General features: G+C 31.9%; 1 protein-coding gene across 1 annotated transcript in view; it reads right to left on the bottom strand.

The window, feature by feature from the left end:
* Positions 1 to 26,630, bottom strand: part of LOC126878704 (uncharacterized) — a 63,127-nt gene extending 36,497 nt beyond the window's left edge. The window contains exon 1 of the mRNA XM_050641570.1: positions 26,274 to 26,630. Coding sequence (XP_050497527.1) covers positions 26,274 to 26,463 — 190 coding nt within the window. The 5' untranslated portion in view covers positions 26,464 to 26,630. The remainder of the gene's footprint in view (positions 1 to 26,273) is intronic.
* Positions 26,631 to 27,817: the final 1,187 nt, after the last annotated feature.

Below are 27,817 nucleotides of genomic sequence, written 5' to 3'. Positions count from 1 at the left end.
GGGCTAATTCTACATTAAAAATTAATACCAGTTTACTCTATAAACATATGTCCGCAAATGCTTAGTTTCGGAGATACGGGGTGTTGAAATTTTTATTTCAAACTGCCAATTTATTTATTGCTCTAAGACCAGTTGAGTTATGAAAATGAAATTTGGTGAGTTTTAGGAGGTAATTATTACGAATTTTTTGACATACAATTTAGAATTTTGTATTCATCATTGGCGCGCCTACGGGCAATGGTCTGAATTTTTTTTAAGAAAAAAATAGTACGCCACTGAGATATTTCGAATTAAAAATTATTTTTAAATTCCACGTCTAATTTATGATGAAAAACCTTTCTTACCTTTTTTTCATATGTTGCACCGTTTTTATGCAGAAAAATAAAACATCTTGGCGCGTATTTTTCATTTCTTAATACATCATCAAGAGCTATCCAATATAATAATACTAAACTAGAACAATAACAGAAAATATTACTAATAAGATTTCAACTAGGTGCAGAGCTGCAAGAAATGTTTAAAATGATCTCCTTTACAGATAACAGAAGAATTTTATATTCATCATTGGCGCGCGTACGATGGTCTGAATTTTTTGAAGAAAAAAATAGTACGCCACTGAGATATGTCAAACTAAAAATAATTTTTGAATTCCTCGTTCAATTTACGATAAAAAATCTTTCTTTCCTTTTTTTCATACGAGGCGCCGTTTTTATACAAAAAAATAAAACATCTTAACGCTTACCAAGTATTTGAGGTAGTTTCCACATGCATAGAAACTTAGTTCAAATACTTAAACGTTAAGATGTTTAACTTTTTTGCATAAAAACGGCGCCGCATATGAAAAAAAGGCAAGAAAGATTTTTTGTCGTCAATTGAACGAGGAATTCAAAAATGATTTTTAGTTTGACATATCTCAGTGGCGTACTATTTTTTTCTTCAAAAAATTTAGACCATTACCCGTACGCGCGCCAATGATGAATATAAAATTCTTCTGTTACCTGTAAAGGAGATCATTTTAAACATTTCTTGCAGCTTTGCACCTAGTTGAAATGGTATTAGTAATATTTTCTGTTATTGTTCTAGTTTAGTATTATTATATTGGATAGTTCTTGATGTATTAAGAAATGAAAAATATGCGCCAAGATGTTTTATTTTTCTGCATAAAAACGGTGCATCATATGAAAAAAAGGCAAGAAAGGTTTTTTTATCATAACTTAGACGTGGAATTTAAAAATAATTTCTAATTCAAAATATCTCGGTGGCGTACTATTTTTTTCTTTAAAATAATTCAGACCATTGCCCGTAGGCGCGCCAATGATGAATACAAAATTCTTAATTGTATGTCATAAAATTCGTAATAACTACCTCATAAAATTCACCAAATTTCATTTTCATAGCCCAACTGGTCTTAGAGCAATAAATAAATTGGCAGTTTGAAATAAAAAATTCAACACCCTGTATCTCTGAAACTAAGCATTTGCGGACATATGTTTATAGAGCAAACTGGGAATTAGCCCTTAAAATTTTTCATACTTATTTACTAACACCCTGTATATCTATGATGGTATCCGTACTTTTTGGAGTCAATTCGGGTTTATCAGAGCTAAAAAGTGTATGTAATATGTACAAAACTTATAAAAACGTAAATAATATTATTATATCATGTGTAAACTGCCACATCCTTTGTATATATAGAAAAAGTTAACCTCACTTCATCCTTCTAACAGCGTTAATAAATTTTATTCTTTGGCCTAATTTTTTTTGGGAACGAGGAAAATAAAAGTGTTTCATATCACTATTTCTCCATGTATTTTACAGTGAACAACACAACAAATAGCGTGATATGGCATTTTTTTTTCAAATGTCCCCTTTAAACATACACTAAAGCGTCCTTACAAAGATTCAAGCAACCGCCACCATGAGAAGGTCGGTCGATTTTGCTTTGACACTTTGTTAACGCTCGGAGCGAATAACAAAACTTGTTTAGTGGGGGTGGAAAGGGCAAAGTTTTATGGTGCTTCGAAAACAAAAAGTCAAAGTGTACAAGATTGGAGTGTACGTTTAAAAAAACTAGCCGGTACTTGTGAATTTGGAAATAAAATTTGGAAACGAAATTAACAGATATGTTTATTTTAACATATAATGATGGAAAAGTAAAGAATACGCTATTTGCACTGAAGTCAGATATCACATTTAATAAAGCTATGGAAACAGCACAAATTGAAGAAGCAGCAATAACTGGCATTAACGAAGTAGATAGCAGAAGCGTGGTAAAAATAGAACCAGTGGAAGAAAGAGAGGTGTGTCAAATAACGAGTGGAATTTGCAGTAAGGAAATATTGCAAGTATCGCAGTGTGCGGATGCCAGAGCACATCAACAAGAACGGCGATTTAAAGAGTCTAGACCTTTAACTTCAGGGAATCAGAGAAATAGTTCGAATTTCAATCGTGAGTTCAGTAGTAGTGTTCAAAAGTGTTTCAGGTGTGCTAAGACATTCACCTTCAGTATGTCCCTATAAGGATTATATCTGCAATATATGTAACGTTCGAGGACACTTAAAACTGGTATGTAAAAATAGATTTTTAAATTTATTGGAAGAAGGAACTGAATCATCTGTATTATGTATACCATCAAATAATGATCCGCCAATTTATATTGATATTAATATTAAGGGTAAAATGTTTAAATTTGAATTAGATTTGGGCGCCGAGGTTTCTGTCCTACCTTTTAGTACATATATATATATATATATATATATATATATATATATATATATATATATATATATATATATATATATATATATATATATTATTGTGTTTTCAATTTATCAATCAAAAGGCAAAATAAAAATTAAATTAAATTTTTTTAAAATAACGCGGGCACATAAATTTGATACACCCTGTATATTGATCTGTAAATATTTATTAGAATTTAGTTTGGATGTAAGTGGATTTCTATTTTGATGAGCTTTCCGATGAACCATTAAAGACTTTTGTGAATAATTAAAGTGAAAAGGACGATGTATTTAGTTTTAAAATGGAAAAAGATTGTTTATTACGGGAACTATAGAATCTACAGGTAGAGGTAATTATCATTTTCTAGAAAAATGATTTAAAAGAAAGTTTGGAATTTTAATATCTTTGTTTCACCCCGAGTAAATGTTGTAGGGTTCCCCGAAAGTAATTAGGATGGTCGGAATAATTTTTAAAAGGACTGTTTGTTTGTCGAATGGAAAAGAGAAATGTTTCTGATTCTTGGCAATTTGGAAGGGGAAAAGTGGTTTGAATGTTGAGTGAATTTGAAAAAGAAGGCAGTATGTTATTGGCATCCCTGAGGAGCAGTTCGACGTTTTCGTGGATAGATAGTTAGCAAATACCGGTGGTTGTTTGATAGTGGAGAATAGTGCTGAAAAGTGGAACGAGAGACAGATCAAATTGAGACGAAATACCTCTTTGATTCTGTATTATTGTGGGAAGGAGAGCAGAGAATTTTTGGAGTTCTGTTTGAATCGAGTACTGGTCAAAAGAGGCTTTGGCTCGTTTTGGAGAATTGGTGCTGGTATGCTGATAGTTTTGAAGCTGGAGAACGGAGAGGGCTTCGATGAGTAGCCTTTAACATAGTCAACGAGGGAGAGCTGTTTTGGGTCACGAGAAGACATCAGAGTGAGTGAAGCAAAAGGTCAGTCAATTTATGTGAAAGAGATTTTTATGTTCGGAAACTAAAATTTTGAGTAAAAAGCATATGAATTAAAATTCCAATATTTCAAAAAGTAAATAGGAAATATAGGTAATATTGCGAATACATAAATTTGTTTTGTTTAGTTTGTTTTACCAAAGTCATCGGGAACAAACCGATAAATTGTTTTTTTAACTATAATAAATTTAAGTGGTAGGAATTTCATTCGGAGATCTGTGTCCACAGGTTTTAGATTTGATAGATTTTTAGAGTATTGATTTTGATAAATAAAAGACAATTTTGTATGTTTATTTTATATTTTGCTTTATTTCTTTTTCCTATTTTATCCCGATTAGGATCAACTAAGAGATACTGAACCCACGAGAGAAGATAAGTATAACGTAAGATAATTTAGACTTTTTTTTGATATTATAAAAAGGCACCCTGAGATTTTTTATTCATTTTTTATGTATGATTTGCGACAATTAAATAATTAATCAAATAAATAATAATTAATATAAAATTAATAAGAAGCAGATCATAACAACATGGCGAGCCAACGTAGGACATTAAAGTATCTCTGGTTGTGAATTTGAAGGGAATAGGAAACGGAAAAACAGGTGAAGGAAAATTTATTTGCCCGTCGGAAAAAGTTGATATATGTAAAATTTTTGAAATATTTGTTTGACTTCATTTTTTTTATCTAGGTACAGTTTTTACATATTTATTTTATTTTTGATTGATTTGAATTTGAAATATTTGAAGATTTGTGGGATAAATTGATTATATTTGGGGAGAGAAAAATTTTCGTCTCGACAGCATACAAGGTATTTTCGAATTTCATATTAGGCGGGGATAAAATTTTAACTACATGTCGATAACAACCAGAAGCAAAAGCAAAGAAAACAAAAAACAAGAAGAACATTTCGAACAAGAAGACCATATAGAACAAGAAGACATTTTTGAAACAACAATCATGGCATCAGAACAACAGGAATTATCAGGAATAGATAAACTATTACAACTGATGCAACTCCAGTCACAAAAAATGGATGACAATCAAAGGGAAACAAAACAAGCAATGGATAAAAATCAGGAAGAAACATCAAAGAAAATGGATAAAGTGGATCAAAAAATGGATGAAACACAACAAAAAATGGATGAAACACAACAAAAAATGGATGAAACACAACAAAAATGGGTCAAAAAATGGATAAAAATCAGGAAGAAACAAAACAAGCAATAGAAGAGAACAATAAGAAAATAGAGGAACACATAGAAAAGTATGAAAAGGAAATAAAAGGATGTTTGACAACAATGAAAAACGAGATAGAACAGCAAGAAATGAAAATTAAAGATCACATGCAAGAACAAGAAATGAGAATGAAGGACCACATGAAAGAACAAGAAATGAAAATTCAAAACAAAATAGAGGAGTTAACAAATTGCCAGAAAAAGGAACTAGAAAATTTGGAAAACAAATTTGAAAATGTTTTACAAGAAGACAAGAAAGAAATAGAAGAAAGATGCCGAAATAATGAAAAACTAATTGATGATATCAGAAAACAACAAAATTCCGGAGAAAGAAGGGAAACGATTATCCATAGTACAGAGGAAGTGAAAATAAGATTTGGCGGGGATGTAAATAAATTACACCCAGTAATTTTCATAAACAATTTAAAAAAGAAAATACGATACATCGGTAACTTCGAGACAGCCAAAGAAACGATAAGGAACCATCTTAAAGATGAGGCAAGTTTATGGTTCGATAGCAAAGAAGAAGAATTGGATAATTGGCATAAATTCGAACAAAAGTTCCTGAGTTATTTCTGGGGAAAAATACAACAGCTAGAAATAAACAAGGAATTGCAAAATGGGAGGTACCATGATAGAATGGGTATTTCAGAGAAAACATATGCACTACAATTATATAATAATGCAAAACATCTACAGTACAATTATTCATCCGAACAGCTAGTAGAACTGATAGCCAGACATTTTGAAGATACCTTAGAAGATCACATAACTCTACAAAACTACAAAGATATCGACAGTTTGTGCCAATTCTTGCAAATACGAGAAGCAAAAATGAGAGAAAGAGAAATAAGAAGATCGCAAGATAATTATAGACAACGCGAAAATCGAGACTATAGAGATAGAAGACAGAACTTTAGGAGAGATTATACAAGAAGAGAAAACGAAAATAGAGACAACGGAAGAGGAAACTATGAACAAAGAAATCGGCAATGGAACGAAGACAGATATCGAGAAAATCAGAATAGAAATAACAACCGCACAAATCAAGAAGACAGAAATGATAATAGAAGGAATGAACAGGAAAATCGTGGAAACCGATACGGGTCCGACAGACAAAGAGAAAACAGAAGAGCGGTAAACAACACGCAAATATATGAATATGAGGATGAGAGACAAAGCGACGGAAGAAGAAGCGAAGAAGAACAGCAAGCGTCTTTTCACGAAAGCGCTCACTAAAATCAAAAGAACAAACAGAAATTTTTTGTCACCCGAAGGAATTTATTAAATTAGCAGGAAATACTGATAAAGCAAGTGGATCTAATTTAAAATTTGTAGATGGTTTTATCAATGAGAAACCGATTAAAATTATGATTGATACTGGTTCAGAAATTACTTTGATTAACAGGAAATTAATAGAAGAGGTTGATTTGACGAATTTAATTTACAAAATTCCCAGGGTAAAGTTAGTGGGCGCAAATAAACGGACTTTGGCAACAATAAATGAAGGAATACGAATAAAGGTTCGATTGGGGAAGAAATTTTATGCACTACAATGTGTTATAATGCCAAACATGATGCTTGATATGATCGTAGGAGTGGATGAATTGTCAGAAAAATATGTGGTGATAGATTTCAAAAATAACACGATGAAAATCACAGATGGAAAAGAAGAAGAACCGAACATTCTGAAGATGGACAAGGAACATGAGAAACGAAAAAAGGAAAATGTAGACAAAAAACAAACGGTGGAAATGAATTTGGCAATGAAGCAAGGACAGGAAAGAAAGAGGAGAAAGCAGCAGAAGATAAGTAAAAACAATGAAGCCTGAGATTCCTCGAAAAAAGAGATGAGCCCAGAAGAAGAAAAAGGAGAAAGAAGATTGATAAAAGAAAATGAAGATTGGGATTCCTCGAAAAAAGAGATGAGCCCAGAAGAAGAAAAAGAAGAAAGAAGATGGATAAAAGAAAATGAAGATTGGGATTTCTCGAAAAAAAGATGAGCCCAGAAGAAGAAAAAGAAGAAAGAAGAAGGATAAAAGAAAATGAAGATTGGGATTCCTCGGAAAAAGAGATGAGCCCAGAAGAAGAAAAAGAAGAAAGAAGATGGATAAAAGAAAATGAAGATTGGGATTCCTTGAAAAAAGAGATGAGCCCAGAAGAAGAAAAAGGAGAAAGAAGATTGATAAAAGAAAATGAAGATTGGGATTTCTCGAAAAAAAGATGAGCCCAGAAGAAGAAAAAGAAGAAAGAAGAAGGATAAAAGAAAATGAAGATTGGGATTCCTCGGAAAAAGAGATGAGCCCAGAAGAAGAAAAAGAAGAAAGAAGATGGATAAAAGAAAATGAAGATTGGGATTCCTTGAAAAAAGAGATGAGCCCAGAAGAAGAAAAAGAAGAAAGAAGATTGACAAAAGAAAATGAAGCTTGGGATTCCTCAAAAGAAGAGATGAGCCCAGAAAAGGAAAAGGAAGAAAAAATATTGACACGGGAAAATGAAGCTTGGGATTCCTCAAAAGATGAGATGAGCCCAGAAGAAGAAGAGATCAGAATAGAAAAAAAAAGGTGGAAAAGATACAATTGAGACTGCGGTATTTAAAGAGGAAGTATGCAAAATGGAGAAGACAGAATACACAATAAACATGTGTAGAGAATCGGAGGAAAAAGAAAGAAAAATTGATATGTGGAGAAGAAAAGGAGAAGGAACTGCGTGTAATATTGAGGGAATGTGAAAATTTAATAAATGAAGAAAACAGAGTAGCCAAAAAGTATGAAAATTCATTTGAGACTAAAGACTTAGAAAATTTTCGATCGAAAACTTACCCTATCCCATCTAAGTACAGACACTGGGAAAAAGAAAGCAATTGTTTTTCAGGTGGGACTCAATATTTTGACACAATAGAAAAGTGTTGTTGTCGAGAGAAAATCATTTTTTTGTTGCATTTATTAATACTGATTTTATCTCAAAACAAGGCGGGGATGTTATTGTGTTTTCAATTTATCAATCAAAAGGCAAAATAAAAATTAAATTAAATTTTTTTAAAATAACGCGTGCACATAAATTTGATACACCCTGTATATTGATCTGTAAATATTTATTAGAATTTAGTTTGGATGTAAGTGGATTTCTATTTTGATGAGCTTTCCGATGAACCATTAAAGACTTTTGTGAATAATTAAAGTGAAAAGGACGATGTATTTAGTTTTAAAATGGAAAAAGATTGTTTATTACGGGAACTATAGAATCTACAGGTAGAGGTAATTATCATTTTCTAGAAAAATGATTTAAAAGAAAGTTTGGAATTTTAATACCTTTGTTTCACCCCGAGTAAATGTTGTAGGGTTCCCCGAAAGTAATTAGGATGGTCGGAATAATTTTTAAAATGACTGTTTGTTTGTCGAATGGAAAAGAGAAATGTTTCTGATTCTTGGCAATTTGGAAGGGGAAAAGTGGTTTGAATGTTAAGTGAATTTGAAAAAGAAGGCAGTATGTTATTGGCATCGCTGAGGAGCAGTTCGACGTTTTCGTGGATAGATAGTTAGCAAATACCGGTGGTTGTTTGATAGTGGAGAATAGTGCTGAAAAGTGGAACGAGAGACAGATCAAATTGAGACGAAATACCTCTTTGATTCTGTATTATTGTGAGAAGGAGAGCAGAGAATTTTTGGAGTTCTGTTTGAATCGAGTACTGGTCAAAAGAGGCTTTGGCTCGTTTTGGAGAATTGGTGCTGGTATGCTGATAGTTTTGAAGCTGGAGAACGGAGAGGGCTTTGATGAGTAGCCTTTAACATAGTCAACGAGGGAGAGCTGTTTTGGGTCACGAGAAGACATCAGAGTGAGTGAAGCAAAAGGTCAGTCAATTTATGTAAAAGAGATTTTTATGTTCGGAAACTAAAATTTTGAGTAAAAAGCATATGAATTAAAATTCCAATATTTCAAAAAGTAAATAGGAAATATAGGTAATATTGCGAATACATAAATTTGTTTTGTTTAGTTTGTTTTACCAAAGTCATCGGGAACAAACCGATAAATTGTTTTTTTTTACTATAATAAATTTAAGTGGTAGGAATTTCATTCGGACATCTGTGTCCACAGGTTTTAGATTTGATAGATTTTTAGAGTATTGATTTTGATAAATAAAAGACAATTTTGTATGTTTATTTTATATTTTGCTTTATTTCTTTTTCCTATTTTATCCCGATTAGGATCAACTAAGAGATACTGAACCCACGAGAGAAGATAAGTATAACGTAAGATAATTTAGACTTTTTTGATATTATAAAAAGGCACCCTGAGATTTTTTATTCATTTTTTATGTATGATTTGCGACAATTAAATAATTAATCAAATAAATAATAATTAATATAAAATTAATAAGAAGCAGATCATAACAATATATATAACAAGGTTGAAATATTGGGGTAGCAGCAATCTCAAAGAAAACTCTTTATAATAATTCCAAGCTTTCGATAATGTTTATTATCATCTTCAGGAAACTACAAATATAAATATACAGTATTTAACAATTAGTCTAAAATTATATATATATATATATATATATATATATATATATATAACAAATATTTTAATATACAACCATTATCTCAAGTTAATGGGTTAATTATCTTAAGGTTAATCCTAAGGGCAAAATTAACTCACCAGTAACTTTTTCAAAACAAACATAATTTAGATTTTGATGTTATGCATCGAGAAACTCCAGCCTTGCTAGGTAGAAATTTTATAAGGTGTTATAATATGGGTTTCAGGGAACTAAATTTTATTGAAGCAGATAAAAATAATGAAATAATGGGGGTGGTTAATGAAAGATTTTCCCACTGTAGTTTCTGACAAATTGGGCACATTTAATAAATTTCAGTTACAATTTAATATTAAACCAGATGCCAGACCTAAATTTTTTAAACCCAGAGTGGTTCCTTTTTCTTTAAGGAACAAGGTAGAGATGGAATTAAAGAAAATGGTCCAGGAGGGCATTATATCTGCAGTTGAATTTTCGGAATGGGGAAGGCCCATAGTACCGATTTTAAAAAATGATGGAGGTGTTAGGATTTGTGGTGATTTCAAAATAACTATCAATCCTTTTATCGAAGCGGATAAATATCCGTTACCACGGATCGATGATTTATTTGCTAAGTTACAGGGTGGTCAAGAGATTTCTAAAATTGACCTGAGTCAAGCTTATCAGCAAGTTGTGATTCATCCCGATTTTCGGAAATATACGGTTATTAGTACTCATAAGGGATTATTTGCATTTAATCGTCTACCGTACGGAGTTGTATCCCAGTTCCAACGTAGGTATTATGGAACAAATATTTCTCAATATGCCAAGTTTATCTATTTTTTTTAGATGATATTCTAATTACAGAAAGGAATAGGGAAGAACACACTAAGAATTTGAGTAAAGTTTTAGCGATTTTACAAGAATGTGGCCTTAAGCGGAATCAGTATCTTATCTCGGATTTATAATCGATAAATAGGGCTTGCATAAAAGTTAAGATAAAATTCGCGCTATTGGGGAAATCCCGGAACCTACGAATGTGACACAACTAAAATCGTTTTTGGGAAGTACAAATTATTATAATAGTATGATAAAATTGATCCAAATAATGGCATAACCCAGACATCCAAAGTGAAAGTTATCCTCCAACACCAAATTGTTCTATATGGTCCACATAATGTTCAGAAAAAAGTCACACCATTTTGAGCGTCGGGTTTGGGGGGAGAGGGGGGAGAAATCGGTAAATTCGTAGTTTTTTACGTTTTTCGTCAATATTTCTAAAACTATGCGGTTTAGCATGAACAACCTTCTATACAAAAATGTTATACATTAAATTTGAAATAAAAAAGGTCCTATGAATAATCCTTCTAAAATGAACGGTTCTAATGTTACGGAGGTAGTATAGTGTAATTGGTCCAAAAAAAAACGCCTAACCCAGACATCCAAAGTAAAAACTTTCCTGCAACACCAAATTGTTCTATATGGTCCACATATTGTTCAGTAAAAAGTTACATCATTTTGAGCGTCCGGTTTGTGGGGGGGGGGGGGGGGAGATGGGGGAGAAGTCGGTAAATTAGTTTTTTTACGTTTTTCGTCGATAGTTCTAAAACTATGCTTTAGCGTAAACAATGTTCTACACAAAAATGTTCTACATAAAATTTAAAACAAAAAAGTCCTATACATAATTGTTATAAAATCAACGGTTCCAGAGTTACGGAGGGTGAAAAGTGGTGGTTTTCGATACTTTTTATATTATTTGGACAATTGATGATGATTTTGGGTGGTGAGGTTGACGTTTCTTCAAGGGCTTATCACTAACATATCATCGGCCACTGATAGCAAATTTTATTTACAAAAAAATTTCTTTCATCAGTAATAATATTATAAATTGCCCAAAAAATATAAAAAGTATCGAAAACCGCCACTTTTCACCCTCCGTAACTCTGGAACCGTTGATTTTATAACAATTATGTATTGGACCTTTTTTGTTTTAAATTTTATGTAGAAAATTTGCGTATAGAACATAATTTACGCTAAAGCATAGTTTTAGAAATATTGACGAAAAACGTAAAACAACTACTAATTTACCGACTTCTCCCCCATCTCCCCCCCCCCCCCCAAACCGGACGCTCAAACTGGTGTAACTTTTTACTGAACAATATGTGGACCATATAGAACAATTTGGTGTTGCAGGAAAACTTTTACTTTGGATGTCTGGGTTAGGCCTTTTTTGGACCAATTATAATATACTATCTCCGTAACTTTGGAACCGTTCATTTTAGAAGGATTATGCATAGGGCCTTTTTTATTTCAAATTTATTGTAGAATATTTTTGTATAGAAGGTGGTTCATGCTAAACTGCATAGTTTTAGAAATATTGACGAAAAACGTAAAAAACTACGAATTTACCGATTTCTCCTCCCTCTCTCCCCCAAACCCAACGCTCAAAATGGTGTGACTTTTTTCTGAACATTATGTGGACCATATAGAACAATTTGGTGTTGGAGGATAACTTTCACTTTGGATGTCTGGGTTTGGGTCTAGTTATACCATACTATAATCGATTCATTCCAAATCTCCCAAACATTGTTCATTGTTTATATAAGCTTTTAAAACAAAATGTAGTTTGGCACTGGGATGAAGAATGTCAATTAGCTTTTGACACTATTAAACAAATGTTAGCTTCAGATCTAGTATTAGTTCATTACGACAAAACCCTAGAAAAAAATTTGACGGTTGATAGTTCAGATTATGGGATCGGAGCTGTTCTCTCACATAGTTTTAAAGATGGTAGCGAAAAACCAATATATTTTGCTAGTAGAACGCTCAGCGATACCGAAAAAGCTTATTCGACTCTAGATAAAGAAGCAACAGCTATAGTGTGGGCAATCAAACGTTTTTACCAATTTTTATATGGGAAGAAGTTCAATTTAATCACAGACAACAAGGCGTTCATATCCATTTTTGGCCCTAAAATGGGATACCGGTTACGGTGGCCAATAGATTGCAGCGATATGCAGTATTTTTAAGTGGTTTCAATTTTAATATAAAGCATGTATCGGCACAAAAAAATGTAGCAGACTTTTTAAGTAGATTGCCTTCAAATAAGTCGATAAGGCTAGATTCTTCTAAGTTTAATATAGAGGAAACTGTTATTTAGCAGAAAGCGAAGAAATTCATATTAATGTGAATGATATAAGAAAAGAAACAGAATTAGATCCGATTTTGTCTCGTGTAACTAAATGTTATGGCCAAATGGCCAACAAATATTGAATTAGAAATTAAACCCTACTTCCTTAAACAAAATGAAATATCTATTGAAGATGGCGTCTTATTGTGGGTACAAAGAGTAATTGTTGCTAGTAAACTACGAAATAAATTTACTGAATGAATTGCATTCAGCTCACTTTGGTAAAGTTAAGATGAAATTATTAGCTAGGTCTTATATTTGGTGGCCATCATTAAATACATAAATTGAAGTTCTCAGCAAGAATTGCGTTCCTTGTCAGAGCATGCAGGCAGATCCAACTAAGGTTCCTTTGCAAGGCTGGAGCATTCCTCAAAATGTTTGGTCACGCGTGCATATAGATTTTGCCGAAACAAGAAAAACTAATTTTCTTATAATTTTGGATGCTTTTTCTAAATGGGTGGAAGTTTGCCCAATATCTTCAATGACCTCAATGGCTACGATTGCTAAACTTAGGGAGTGTTTTGCTCGTTATGGTTTACCGGAAGTACTTGTCAGCGATAAAGGCCCGCAGCTAACATCGCAAGAATTTAAACATTTTACTTGAATTAATGGTATTAAACATATAACAATACCTCCCTTTTCAGCACATTACAACGGTGCTGCTGAAAATAGCGTTAAAACAGTAAAGCATTTTTTGTTAAAAGATATTGATCAAAGAAATATTAATTTATCATTGTCTAAATTTTTATTAACATACAGGAACACAGTGCACCTGTCGACAGGTACTTCTCCCGCTAAGATATTTTTTGGAAGGGTGTTGCGAACGCGTCTAGATTTAATTAAACCTGATGATTTACAAAAGCAACAATCGAATCCAGTTGATTTAACAGAAATTAGATATAACTTGATGCAAGCGCAAGAAAATAATAATAAATATTATAAGGGGAGGAGACAGGTAGAGTTTGTAGTGGGGGATATCGTTTTAGTTAAAGATTATAGAAACGCCAAGGTGTCGTGGTGCAAAGCAAAGAATTTGCGAATTTTGGGTAGAACAGCATATTTGGTAAATCCGTTAGGTAGTAAACTTACGTGGAAAAGACATTGTAATCAAATTAAAATAGTTTTTAATAGTAATTTAGAAGGTATTACATTTGCGGAGACGATGCACGATATTTCAGAGGAAAAGGATATTCCAAATAACGAGGAAAATGTTATCCAAGCCGCTACAAACTCAACAGGAAATCTAAGTGGGGAGCCTCAGCTAGACTCTCAAAATGATAGTGATGTTATCCAAGAGCCAGGCATCCCACATAGACGTCCAGTAAGATATAGAAAAGAACCAAAATGTTTTGGATTCGAAATGTAATAGTTAGTTTTGTTGTGTTCCTAACTTTAGTTATAAGTAGATTTTAGGGTGGGGTGATGTAATGTATTGGCCATGTAATTATAAACCCCACCCGCGACGCTCATGTATTGCTAATTATCGCATTATATTTCAGTTAGTTTACAGGTAAAAGAATTAACCAGTTGTGTTTGATATGTAGTCAATTAAAGATTTGTTTTTGTACCAAACATTTCAGATAGCAATACAAGTTAATAACAAAAATTGTAACCAACTTTGAGATTCACATTTCAAAATTAATTAGAATGTTACAGGGTGTTCGATAACATAGTGGGCAGAGGCAGATCAAACTTATGTTTTTTTTTTAAATGGAACACCCTATATTTTATTTTATACTCTAAATCATCTTAACTTCTCCATTACAAAAATATAAAGGTTTGTTATGTTATACATGGTACTTACAAAATTATAACCAATTTTATATGAAAATCGTAACAAGTTCAACTCATTGTATAAATAAAAATAAGCACAAAAGCAATGCCATATTTTTTATTTATTGTCAAAATTTTCATAAAGGATTGATATTGCTAATTTTCTTTAGATTGAATACAGGGTGAGTCAAAACGCAAGTACATTATTTTCTCAGTAATTTTAAATGGAACACCCTGTAGCAATTTATTAATTACGGGTCTAAAGGTACGTTTCCGACATCGACGGCAACTGCAGTTGTCACCATGATAGTCGTCATTACTTTGCACTATTAATTTGTATAATTCTTAGCAACCGATGTTCTGCTGGACAGCAGTTGCAGTCGATGTCGGAATCAGTCTCATTCAAAATAATAGTGCAAAGTAGTGACATTTGTCACGGCGACAACTGCAACTGCCGTTTGCAGTTGCCGTCTGGCGCCTGTCGTCGATGTCGGAATCGTACCTTAAAACTTTCCAAATTTTAAGTAAGCCATGACTGAATTGTCTAAAACTGACAATTTTCGATTACTGATTATCATTCTGGTAATAAATGTAACAATGTAGCAAATAAAGAACGAAAAATTATTTATTAGTAAAAAAATTTACAAAAAAGACATGAACACAAAACACATTTTTGAAAAAATTAAAAATATTTTAAATAATTACGTAATTACAAAGTTGTTCAAAATGACCGCTTAACACATTTTATGCATGGCTAAAAACGGTCATTAAATGGGTTACTGACACTACGAATCATTTGTAAATTAACACTTCGAAATACACTTTGTATTCTATTTTTCATCTCATCTCTTGATGTTGGAGGCATTTTATAAGCTTCATTCTTAAAGTAACCCCAAAAAAGTCAGTCCAGTTTATTAAATTCTGGTGATCTGGGTAGCCACGCTACTGGTCCATTGAAAAATGAAAATATCTCGAAAACTAATAAATTTAGACATAGGGACTGTTGTATACAAATTAAAGTACGGTAATGGTACTTTTCAATAGTGATATAAAATACAGGGTATCCCATTTCAATTTTACTGGGAAAACAATGTACTTGAGTTTTAACTCACTCTGTATTAGATATAAAAAGAATTAGCAATATCATTCATTTTTAAAAATTTTGACAATAAATAAAAAATTATGGCATCAATAAAACATTGCTGTTGTGCTTATTTTTATTTATACAGGGAGTTGAACTTGTTACGATTTTCATAAAAATTGGTTATAACTTTGTAAATACCCTGTATAACATACCCAACCTTTATATTTTTGTAATGAAGCAGTGAACAGGATCTATTAGGATGAAAACTCGTTATAATTTATTGAAGGGTATAAAGTGTACACAATACTCCCCTTTTCAAAGTGTCGTGGTCAATCACATTGCGATAAATCGCAGCAACATATCGCAGCGTCTAAACAGCGTTTCAACTAATCAATAAATCGCAGCAATTTATCGTCACAACAAATTGATTCGACTTATCGCGGCGTCTTAACACCGCTTTAGACTCGAACAAATCGTCGTTGCACAATAAATGTGCAGTAAACAGGAAATTTCCGATGGAAGTGGCTACATAACTCCTCCCTTCATAAAGCGGCGTTTAGACACAGTTCAAGCAATTTATCGATATCAATCAAGTTGTTGCAATTTATCGTTGTGTGTAAACGGTGCATCGCAGCGATTTATCAAAGTTAGAGTTGGATTGAAGTTGGTATCGGATTGCATCAATTTATTGTAACGATCGAGTTGTTTCAATTTATCGTCGTGTCTAAATGGTACAGCGGTTTTTCGGAATTGGAGTTGAATTGCATCAATTTAGGAGAATTGTTGATGATTGAAACGCTGTTTAGAAGCTGCGATATGTTGCTGCGATTTATCGCGATGTGATTGACCACGACAAGTTGAAGAGGGGAGTATTGTGTACACTTTACAGCCTTCAATAAATTATAACGAGTTTTCATCCTAATAGATCCTGTTAACTTCTTCATCACAAAAATATAAAGGTTGGGTATGTTATACAGGGTATTTACAAAGTTATAAGCAATTTTATATGAAAATCGTAACAAGTTCAGCTCACTGTATAAATATATAGCACAACGGCAATGGTTTATTGATGCCATATTTTTTATTTATTATCAAATTTTTAAAAAATGATTGATATTGCTAATTTTCTTTATATCTAATACAGGGTGAGTTAAAATTCAAGTACATTATTTTCTCAGTAAAATTTAAATGGGATACCCTGTATTTTATATCACTATTGAAAATTACCATTACCGTACTTTAATTTGTATACAACATTCCCTATGTCTAAATTTATTAGTTTTCGAGATATTTTAATTTCTCAATGGACCAGTAGCGTGACTACCGAGATCACCAGAATTTAATAAACTGGACTGATTTTTTTTGGGTTACTTTAAGAATGAAGATTATAAAATGCCTCCAACAACACGAGATGAGATGAAAAATAGAATACAAAGTGTATTTCGAAGTGTTAATTTACAAATGCTTCCTAGTGTAAGGAACTTATTCAATGACCGTTTTTAGGCATGCATATAATGTGTTAGGCGGTCATTTTGAACAACTTTATAATTACATAAATATTCAAAATATTTTAATTTTTTCAAAAATCTTGTGTTTTGTGTACCTATATGTCGTTTTTGTAAAATCTTTTACTAATAAATTATTTTTCTTTCTTTATTTGCTACCTACATTGTTGCATTTATTACCAGATTGATAATGGTAGGGGAGCCCAAGCGGGGATTTTTGCAGTTGCTCGAACGCATCAGATTATCATATGGGGAGAAACCTGGTACCCTGCAGACGTACCTCTACCATATATTGTAAAAATACTCGAAATGAATGTCAAATCGAAAAACTAAAAACTACATGTTCAATATTTTTCAAAAATCTATCGAATGATATCAAACATGACCCCCCACGGAGAGGGGGGGGGTAAATTTAAAATTTTAAATACAAATGCTGCGATATTTCTCAAAATAAACATCAGATCGAGAAACTGCAAAATGAACTTATTCTATGTTTTTAAAAAATCTATTGAATGGTACCAAACACGTCCCCCACGGAGGTGGGGTGGGGGGTTACTTTAAAATCTTAAATAGGAGTCCCAAATTTTTATTACAGATCTGGATTCTCTACGTAAAAATAAGCAACTTTTATTCGAAACATTTTTTCGAATTATGGATAGATGGCGCTATAATCGGAAAAAACGATTGTTGGAATTTAAAATTAAATTGAAAAATGGCAAGTCCCCACTAAAATGGAAAATTTTACTTTTTTTGGTTTTAGGACCTAATAATCACAACCCAATAGGTCATCACAGCGCTCGAGTGACTGCACATTTAGCATACTTTGCTCCCCTACCGGTAATCGTAAATTACCTCCTATCAGTAATCGTAAATTGTCAGTTTTAGACAATCCAAAATTTACTCAAAATTTGGAAAGTTTTAGACCCGTTATTAATAATTTGCTCTAAAAAATGAAAATACTCGAAAACTAATAAATTTAGACATAGGGAATGTTTTGTAAAAATTAAAGTACGGTAATAATACTTTTCGATAGTAATATAAAATACAGGGTGTTCCATTTAAAATTACTGAGAAAATAATGTATTTGCGTTTTGACTCACCCTGTGTACAATATAAAGAAAATTAGCAATATCAATCCTTTATGAAAATTTTGACAATAAATAAAAAATATGGCATCAATAATCCATTGCTTCTGTGCTTATTTTTATTTATACAGTGAGTTGAACTTGTTACGATTTTCATATAAAATTGGTTATAATTTTGTAAGTACCATGCATAACCGTTGTATAACATAACAAACCTTTATATTTTGTAATGGAGAATTTAAGATGATTTCGGGTATAAAATAAAATATAGGGTGTTCTATTAAAAAAAACATAAGTTTCATCTGCCACAATGTTATCGAACACCCTGTAACATTCTAATTAATTTTGAAATGTGAATCTCAAAGTTGGCTACAATTTTTGTTATTAACTTTCATTGCTATCTATTACTATAACGGATCTACGGAGATTTACCCCACTAATCAATCACCCTGTACATATAATTCTTATAGTTGATAAAAGTATTATATTATTGTTGATTAATTGGCAAAACCATATAGTATCAAATTATAAGCATTATCAAATAAATGGTATCCATTTAATTGGATATGTAAATAAATTCTAATTCGGGAAGATTCTCCTAAATTGATGCAACCCAACTCCAATGATAAATCTCTGTACCGTTTAGACACGACGATAAATTGAAACAACTCGATCGTTACAATACATTGATGCAATCCGATACCAACTTCGATCCAACTCCAACTCCAAAAAATCGCTGCGATGCACCGTTTACACACAACGATAAATTGCAACAACTCGATTGATATCGATAAGTTGCTTGATTTATCGCTGTGTTTAAACGACCCTTTACTGAATTGGAATTTATTTACATATCCAATTAAATGGATACCATTTATTTGATAATGCTTATAATTTGATACTATGTGGTTGTGCCAATTAATCAACAATATATAATACTTTCATCAACTATAAGAATTATATGTACAGGGTGATTGATTAGTGGGGTAAAGCTCCGTAGATCCGTTGTAGTAATAGATAGCAATAAAAGTTAATAACAAAAATTGTAGCCAACTTTGAGATTCACATTTCAAAATTAATTAGAATGTGGCATCAATAATCCATTGCTTTTGTGTTTATTTTCATTTATACAGTGAGTTGAACTTGTTACGATTTTCATAAAAAATTGGTTATAATTTTGTAAGTACCATGAATAACCGTTGTATAACATAACAAACCTTTATATTTTTGTAATGGAGAAAAGATGGTTTCGAGTATAAAATAAAATATAGGGTGTTCCATTTAAAAAAAAACATAAGTTTGATCTGCCACTATGTTATCGAACACCCTATATCGATTTTCATTTATTTTGCAATTTTCGAAGCAACAAATTAACTTTTTAAACTTTCAAAAATCGGTATTTTGATGGTTTTTCAATGTTCTAAAAAAACAAAATTTTGTAGTTTTATGTCAACTGTTCAGCTTTTCAATAGGGTGGAAAAAATCGAAAAAATCACGATTTTTGCACAATTGTTAATAACTAAAAAACGGACGCGAACTCTAGGCAGGAAACAGGTAGGTTTTCTTCCTATAGGTCTACAATAACTAAAAAAGTAGATAGTCAGCTAACTGGATCTTTGAGTGCCCTGAGAAAATCCTTATTTCTCTGGACTATATAGACATTAACGAAATAAAACAACTCGAGAACATGGCAAGAAATACACGATTATCACAATTCTTCCAAATAGTGTCAATATTCCAAGTGAAAATATTCCAAATCATCACAATTGGTCAAATAGTGTCTTAATAATCATTATAATACTTGTGTTAATAATCATTTGTTATTTTAAAGTGATAATTCCATTCATGCAGAAGAAAAGAGAAAATAGAACAATAAGATATAGAAAATCAGAAAGAAAATCAGCCAACATCATCGCAAAATAAACCAATGTTATTTTCCGATCTTAAGCGTCGCGTCGTTTAGACATAGCGATAAGTCACAGCAACTTATTGTGATGACAAGTTGCTGCGATTTGTTGATGATTGAAACGCTGTTTAGATGCTGCGATATGTTGCTGCTATTTATCGCGATGTGATTGACCACGACAAATTGAAGAGGGGAGTATTGTGTACATTTTACACCCTTCAATAAATTATAACGAGTTTTCATCCTAATCGATCCTGTTAACTTCATCACAAAAATATAAAGGTTATGTTATACAGGGTATTTACAAAGTTATAACCAATTTTATATGAAAATCGTAACAAGTTCAACTCACTGTATAAATATATAGCACACCGCCAATGGTTTATTGATGCCATATTTTTTTATTTATTGTCAAAACTTTTAAAAGTGATTGATATTGCTAATTTTCTTTATATCTAATACAGGGTGAGTTAAAACTCAAGTACATTATTTTCTCAGTAAAATTTAAATGGGATACCCTGTATTTTATATCACTATTGAAAAGTACCATTCCGTATTTTAATTTGTAGGTATAACAACATTCCCTATGCCTAAATTTATTAGTTTTCGAGATATTTTAATTTTTCAATGGACCAGTAGCGTGGCTACCCAGATCATCAGAATTTAATAAATTGGACTGATTTTTTTGGGGTTACTTTAAGAATGAGAACGAAGGTTATAAAATGCCTCCAACAACAAGAGATGAGATGAAATGTAAAATACAAAGTGTATTTCGAAGTGTTAATTTACAAATACTTCGTAGTGTAAATAATTTATTCAATGACCGTTTTTAGGCATGCATAATGTGTTAGCCGGTTATTTTGAACAACTTTGTAATTCCATAAATATTGAAAATATTTTAATTTTTTCCAAAAATGTTGCGTTTTGTGTTCATGTCTTTTTTGTAAAATTTTTTACTGATAAATTATTTTTCGCTCTTTATTTGTTTGTTACATTGGTACATACAAAAGTAGCTTCTATTTGTTTTAACAAAATGTTTGTTTTGTGTTTGTTTTGTGTTTGTTTTTTCTTGCAAAGTTTATAACTAATAAATTATTTTTCTTTCTTGTTTCTTACACTTATACACCAAAGTAGTTTTTAATTGTTTCAAAAATTTTGTAACTATGTTGTGGTTGTTTTTTTTTGTAAAATTTTTTACTATTAAATTATTTTTCTTTCTTTATTTGCTACATTGTTACATTTATTACCAGATTGATAATGGTAGGGGAGCCCAAGCGGGGATTTTTGCAGTTACTCGAGAGCGTCAAATTATCATATGGGGAGAAACCTGATACCCTGCAGATGAGATGTTGTTATACTGATGTACTTTTATAATGTTATACAGATGCACCTCTACCATATATTGGCTCTTAACACAGGGGAGTTCGTTAATGGGGGCCCGATAAAAAATCTATCCCTAAAAATACTCGAAATTGTCAGATTACGATAAGGTAAGTTAAGTACACGCAAAAGAGTGTATATTTAAAAAATCTGACGATTTGAGCGGGGCGTAAGGAAATGGGTGAGTCAAAAAATTTCACAAAAAAAGGCGAATATTTCGCGAAATGAACGTCAAATCGAAAAACTACATGTTCAATATTTTTCAAAAATCTATCGAATGATACCAAACATGTGGGGTCATGTTTAAAATTGTACGTGTATTTAAAATTTTAAATACAAATGCCGCGATATTTCGCAAAATAAACATCAGATCGAAAAACTGCAAAATACATTACTTATTCTATATTTTTAAAAAATTTATCGAATGGTACCAAACACGACCTTACACGGAGGTGGGGTGGGGGTTACTTTAAAATCTTAAATAGGAGCCCCAAATTTTTATTACAGATTTTGGATTCTCTACGTAAAAATAAGCAAGTTTTATCGAAACATTTTTTCAAATTATGAATAAATGGCGCCATAATCGGAAAAAACGATTGTTGAAAATGAAAAATTAAATTAAAAAATGGCAAGTCCCCACTAAAATGGAAAATTTTACTTAACTTTTTTTGGTTTTAGGACTTAATAATCACAACCCAATAGGTCCCCATAGCGCTCGAGTGACTGCACATTTAGGCCCTACCAGAATCAGTAATCGTAAATTGTCAGTTTTAGACAATCCAGTCATGGCTTACTCAAAATTTGGAAAGTTTTAAGGTACGATTCCGACATCGACGACAGGCGCCAGACGGCAACTGCAAACGGCAGTTGCAGTTGTGCAGTTGCCGCCGTGCCAAATGTCACTACTTTGCACTATTATTTTGAATGAGACTGATTCCGACATCGACTGCAATTGCTGTCCAGCAGAACGTCGGTTGCTAAGAATTATACAAATTAATAGTGCAAAGTAATGACGACTGTCATGGTGACAACTGCAGTTGCCGTCGATGTCAGAAAGGTACCTTTAGACCCGTAATTAATAAATTGCTACAGGGTGTTCCATTTAAAATTACTGAGAAAATAATGTACTTGCGTTTGACTCACCCTGTATTCAATCTAAAGAAAATTAGCAATATCAATCCTTTATGAAAATTTTGACAATAAATAAAAATATGGCATCAATAATCCATTGCTTTTGTGCTTATTTTTATTTATACAGTGAGTTGAACTTGTTACGATTTTCATATAAAATTGGTTATAATTTTGTAAGTACAGTGGAACCCCGTTAACTCGGATTAATCGGGACCGCGGCCGATCCGGGTTATCGAAAATTCGGGTTAGCCGGAGAAAATGGTAAAAATTATTAAAATATGGTATGCTTACAGATAAACTCCGTTATAATTGGCACACAGACACTTGTAAACCACGTTCGCGTTCCACACATACAAAGCGTCGTCGAGAGTCTCATTTTTAGCTTTCTTAGCTTTGCACCGATTGTCCAAACTGTCTTTTGTTATCATTTTGAAACAAAAACAACATTTTAAGTTTTATTGCCATTACGTAGACAAAAAATCACGCAAACACAACAAAATCTGAATATATTTACGCGGAACGAACAATGAGACTTTACTACACACACACAATACCGTCTCGCAACGAGAACGAACTTATGTTATTTAATAAGAGTGAAGACTAAGACCATTGTTTGAAAAATAATTTTTTAATAGTCTTTTCTAAACAATGCTAGACAGTTTCAAGTAAATAAAGGATACTACAGATGCCTATTGGTTTCGATAACACGAGAATGAGCGTTGTCTGCCATGCCAGTTATTTTTACTAAGGTATATTATGTATCAAATTACACAAATACGCATTATCTCTCATTGTATAATGTGTTTGACATTGAAAATTGAAACGAATGAACTACATAGGAATTCGCTAAAACGACAAATTTTTACGAAGAAAGTTTATTATGATAAATAAAATTAGCCTGAAAAATATAAGATATTATAGTATTCGAACAATATGTTTATAAGGAAAGATAAAAGAAAATATTTTAAGATGTTGAAAAGAAATTGGAAAATCCAGCATAAAGGACATACATTTTTATTGTTGTAATGTTTGTCTGATAAAAATCGGTCCGGGTTAGCCGGACTTCCGGGTTATCGGGGGCCGACTTATCGGGGTTCCACTGTACCATGTATAACCTAACAAACCTTTATATTTTTGTAATGGAGAAGTTAAGATGATTTAGAGTATAAAAAAAAATATAGGGTGTTCCATTAAAAAAAAAACATAAGTTTGATCTGCCTCTGCCACTATGTTATCGAACACCCTGTAACATTCTAATTAATTTTGAAATGTGAATCTCAAAGTTGGTTACAATTTTTGTTATTAACTATATAATATTATGAAATTATTTCTAATTTCATATGGCATACGCAGAATAATTGCCCTGTCTTCATTATTTTCTGTCTTATGTGATTGCAAAATAAAGGTCTCTGGGATAAACAAATGACTTTTAAACTAATTAATGGATCGGTCTCAAATTTTGAGGGTTTGTTAAGTACCCCAATACACAACTTTGGGTGAAACACTAAAGTTTTGAAGTAGTTTTAGTCAAAGTTATTAACAAATAACGATTTTCACTTATTTTGCAGTTTACGTAGCAAGAAATTAACTTTTTAACTTTAAAAAATCGGCATTTTGAAGGTTTTTCAATGCTCTAAAAAATTAAATTTTGTAGTTTTATGTCAACTCTTTAGCTTTTGAATGGGGTGCAAAAATCGAAAAAATCGCGATTTTTGCACTAGATTGTTCCTATGGGTCTACAATAACTAAAAAAGTAGTCAGCTACTGGGATAATATTTTTGATATGTATTGGAATCAAAGTGTCTTTGGATTTATTCAGATTAATTTCGGGGATCTCGAAAATTAGTTCGTCATGAAGTGTTTCTTATTTTACGAAAAAAAGTTATTTTTTTTATAAAATCTTCTGCATGGTATAAATTCTAAAATACAACCATCTTATATCATATTTTATCAATTTTATAAGGTACCTATGTCAAAAAATATAAATTAAAATACCTTTATTTTTCACAATATCGAAAATTGTGATTATGACAAGTTGTTTAGAATTAAAAACTATGTTCCAATATGTAATTAGATCCTTCTAATTGAAATATTCTGAACTATAAAGGTATTTTACTATTGATCGAAATTCATCTATTTTGACATACCTTGTATAAAATTGATAAAATTTGATATAAGATGATTGTATTTTAGATTTGATATCAGAACTTTTTATGACGAATAACTTTTTTCGTAAAATTAATAATAAGAAAGTTATCATAATTGAAATAACTGAAAATAATGTATGTTGGTTATCCATAATTTAAGAAAAATTCTCAATTTTTTTTTTCAATTAGAAAGACGTAATTGCATATTAGAATATAGTTCTCAATTCTAAACAACTTTTCATAATAACAATTTTCAATATTCTGTAAAATAAAGCTGATTTACTCTTGAGCGAAATTCATATTTTTTTACATACCTCGTATATTATTCATAAAATTTTATATCTGATGACTGAATCTTAGGTTTTAGACCATGCAGAGCTTTTTATGAAGAATAACTTTTTTCGTCAAATTAATAATAAAAAAGTTTTCCATATGGTTCCAACTTACAGGGACATACTGTATATTATATATATGTAGTATGGTTGCATGTCATCTCGTAACTCGACAGTTCGTAACCCGACAAATGGTAACGGACAATTCGTAACAGCGATAGTTCGTAACGACGACAGTTCGTAACTATACATATTCGTAACGCGACAATTCGTAACACCAACATTTACTTTTTGTTTAGCAAATTTAGTACTTATTACTAAATTTAATAAAAAATGCATTTTGCATACATTCCTATATTAAAAGTAATGGTACCTACCTACTTTTTTTAAGACTACTTCCTGTTAGATATATTTCACACATATTTTTGAATATACCTACCTATTCTTGTCAATATGGCAAACTAAATATTTAAAAAAAATCTTACTTTGAATTATCTCTTTTTTTAAAGTTCTAAATTATTAGATTATATTTATTTTAAGATAATTTTCAAAATTTATTTCCGCGAAATATGAAATGTGTTGAAAATGTTTATCCTGACGCTCGTTCGTTAAATTGATAAAAGTAATTTCAATTGTAACTGTAGATAATAAAGGTTAGTTTCCACGTTAACAAAAATAAACAGAAACATTCTATTTTGACGTTACGAATTGTCCGTTACGAACATAGGCGTAACCAGGATAACCCTAAGGGGGGGGGGTTACAACTACTGGAAGGTCTCCGAGGGGTATGGTGTTAAGCGTATGGAGCTCAAAGTACATCCCAATGGGGGGGGGGGGTTATAACCCCCACCCCCCTCTGGTTACGCCTATGGTTACGAATATGTAGGTATTTATACTTAGGTATCAACTGTCGCGGTTACGAACTGTCGCCGTTACTATGTGTGTGGTTACGAACTGTTGTGTTACATGTTGTCTGGTCAAAATACATAATATAATATATATTTATTTAAGGTTATGCGGTTTAGAATGGGTCATAGTAAAAACAAATGATGAAATAGAATATTGCAGTGAACCCAATTCTAATTTTCAAAAACAACATGAGGTCCTTTTGATTTTTTTCTGACAAAATGTTTTAATCGGACTAACCGGCAAAGCCCAAAACGAGAGGATATTTGTAAATCAATCATGATCTCCAACATTATAGTTATTAGACTTTTTAGTAGGTACTTACAAAGAACCTTTAAATATATAACTTAGATAACCTTAGCTGGGAGTTATAAAATTTACTTACTCATATGTCCTTTAGTTCCAAAGTCTAAGTCGTCCCATCCATATCCATAGAGGCTTTGGCAAACATTTGTCCATGCATTTAATCTTGAGTCTCTGTTATTGTAGTCCTCTGATTTACAATCGTACAAACAGTCATTCTTTTGAACTTCTAATATTAACAGTTCACTATCAAACTCAAAAAATTTTTCCATTATGAATAACTATAATTCAAAGTACCAAACAGCAAAATAAAACGAACAAGAACCAAAAAAAATCAGATTTAATGATAATTGCACCTACGAGCAACACAATGCTGCTAGTGGATTCAGAAACGAGCTGCAAAATGGCTGCAAATAACTGCTAAAAAGTAGGTCTGGCAAGCCGTCTGCGACATTACCTCGCGCCTCATTCCCCTCTGAAGCGACCATCTACAGCTCGGTGGTGCCGCCTGCCGCCCAGAATTAGTGTATTATTAATACGCTTCATTTTACTGCTCTGGTGGAGCCCTAGCCTTATTTTATTTTAATAAGTTATTTTAATTATAAAACTCAATCTTTGGACAAAAATGTATGGACCTATAAAGGATTTATTAAATAAATTATATTTTATCTTTTTTATATAAATTATTGTTATATTTCTTTAGCAATTTCGTTTTACATTTTGCGCCATCTGTACAGTATATTATTCAAGCAGAAGCGTAAAAACAGGAAGCTGTAAGAGGGCCGGTCCATAAGAGATCTGTAAGGCAAATTGAAAGTCGCACACTGGTCGGACGATCGGACGATCTTCTCCCATTTCTGTTATCCGGATACAAATTTTGACACAGCATTTTGGGGAAAGAACTTTATGAAAATGAAAAATTAAAAATTTCAAATAGTTGTCTATTAAATCGGAGGATTCCAAATATTCTTGATATACACAGTATATTTTAAAGCACAACTTTATTACCATGAAAGATATTATACAGTGTGTCAATTTTAAAACATACAATGGACTATATCTGACGAACAAAAGCTGATATCGAAAAATGCTTGAAACCGTTTCTAGAATAGTAAGGGGGAACTAAAATGACATGAAAGAGAACTCACCCCCATCAACCCCCTAGGCCCCACCCACTACAACCAAAAAAGTTTGAATAGCAAACCCCTACTTGTGATACATCATTGAAAAGCCTATAAAAAATGCTATCCGATGATATAAATAATAATTATACAGGGTGAAGCAATAATTGTGAGACTTTGACTTAAAGGGAACATTTAATGAGGTTTTTGTTGAACTACAAATTTGTTAAAAATGTCAATTAAGTAAATGTTCAAAGTGGGTTCCATTGTTCTGTAAACAATAATACAGCCTATTTTCAAATTCTGCACGAACTTTGGCAAATGTTGTTCTAGTAATAGCGCGACATGCTTGCGTAATTTTTTCTCGCAATTCCTTAAGTGACGCAGGTTGAGTTTTATAAACAACTGACTTGAGGTAACCCCATAGAAAAAAGTCAGGTGGTGTTAAGTCTGGTGACCATGGTGGCCACTCAATAGGACCTCTCCTTCCAATCCAAGAATTTGT

Source organism: Diabrotica virgifera, chromosome 10 (assembly GCF_917563875.1).
Source record: "Diabrotica virgifera virgifera chromosome 10, PGI_DIABVI_V3a".
Taxonomy (NCBI): Eukaryota; Metazoa; Arthropoda; class Insecta; order Coleoptera; family Chrysomelidae; genus Diabrotica; species Diabrotica virgifera.
This window is presented reverse-complemented; position numbering and strand designations above follow the sequence as displayed.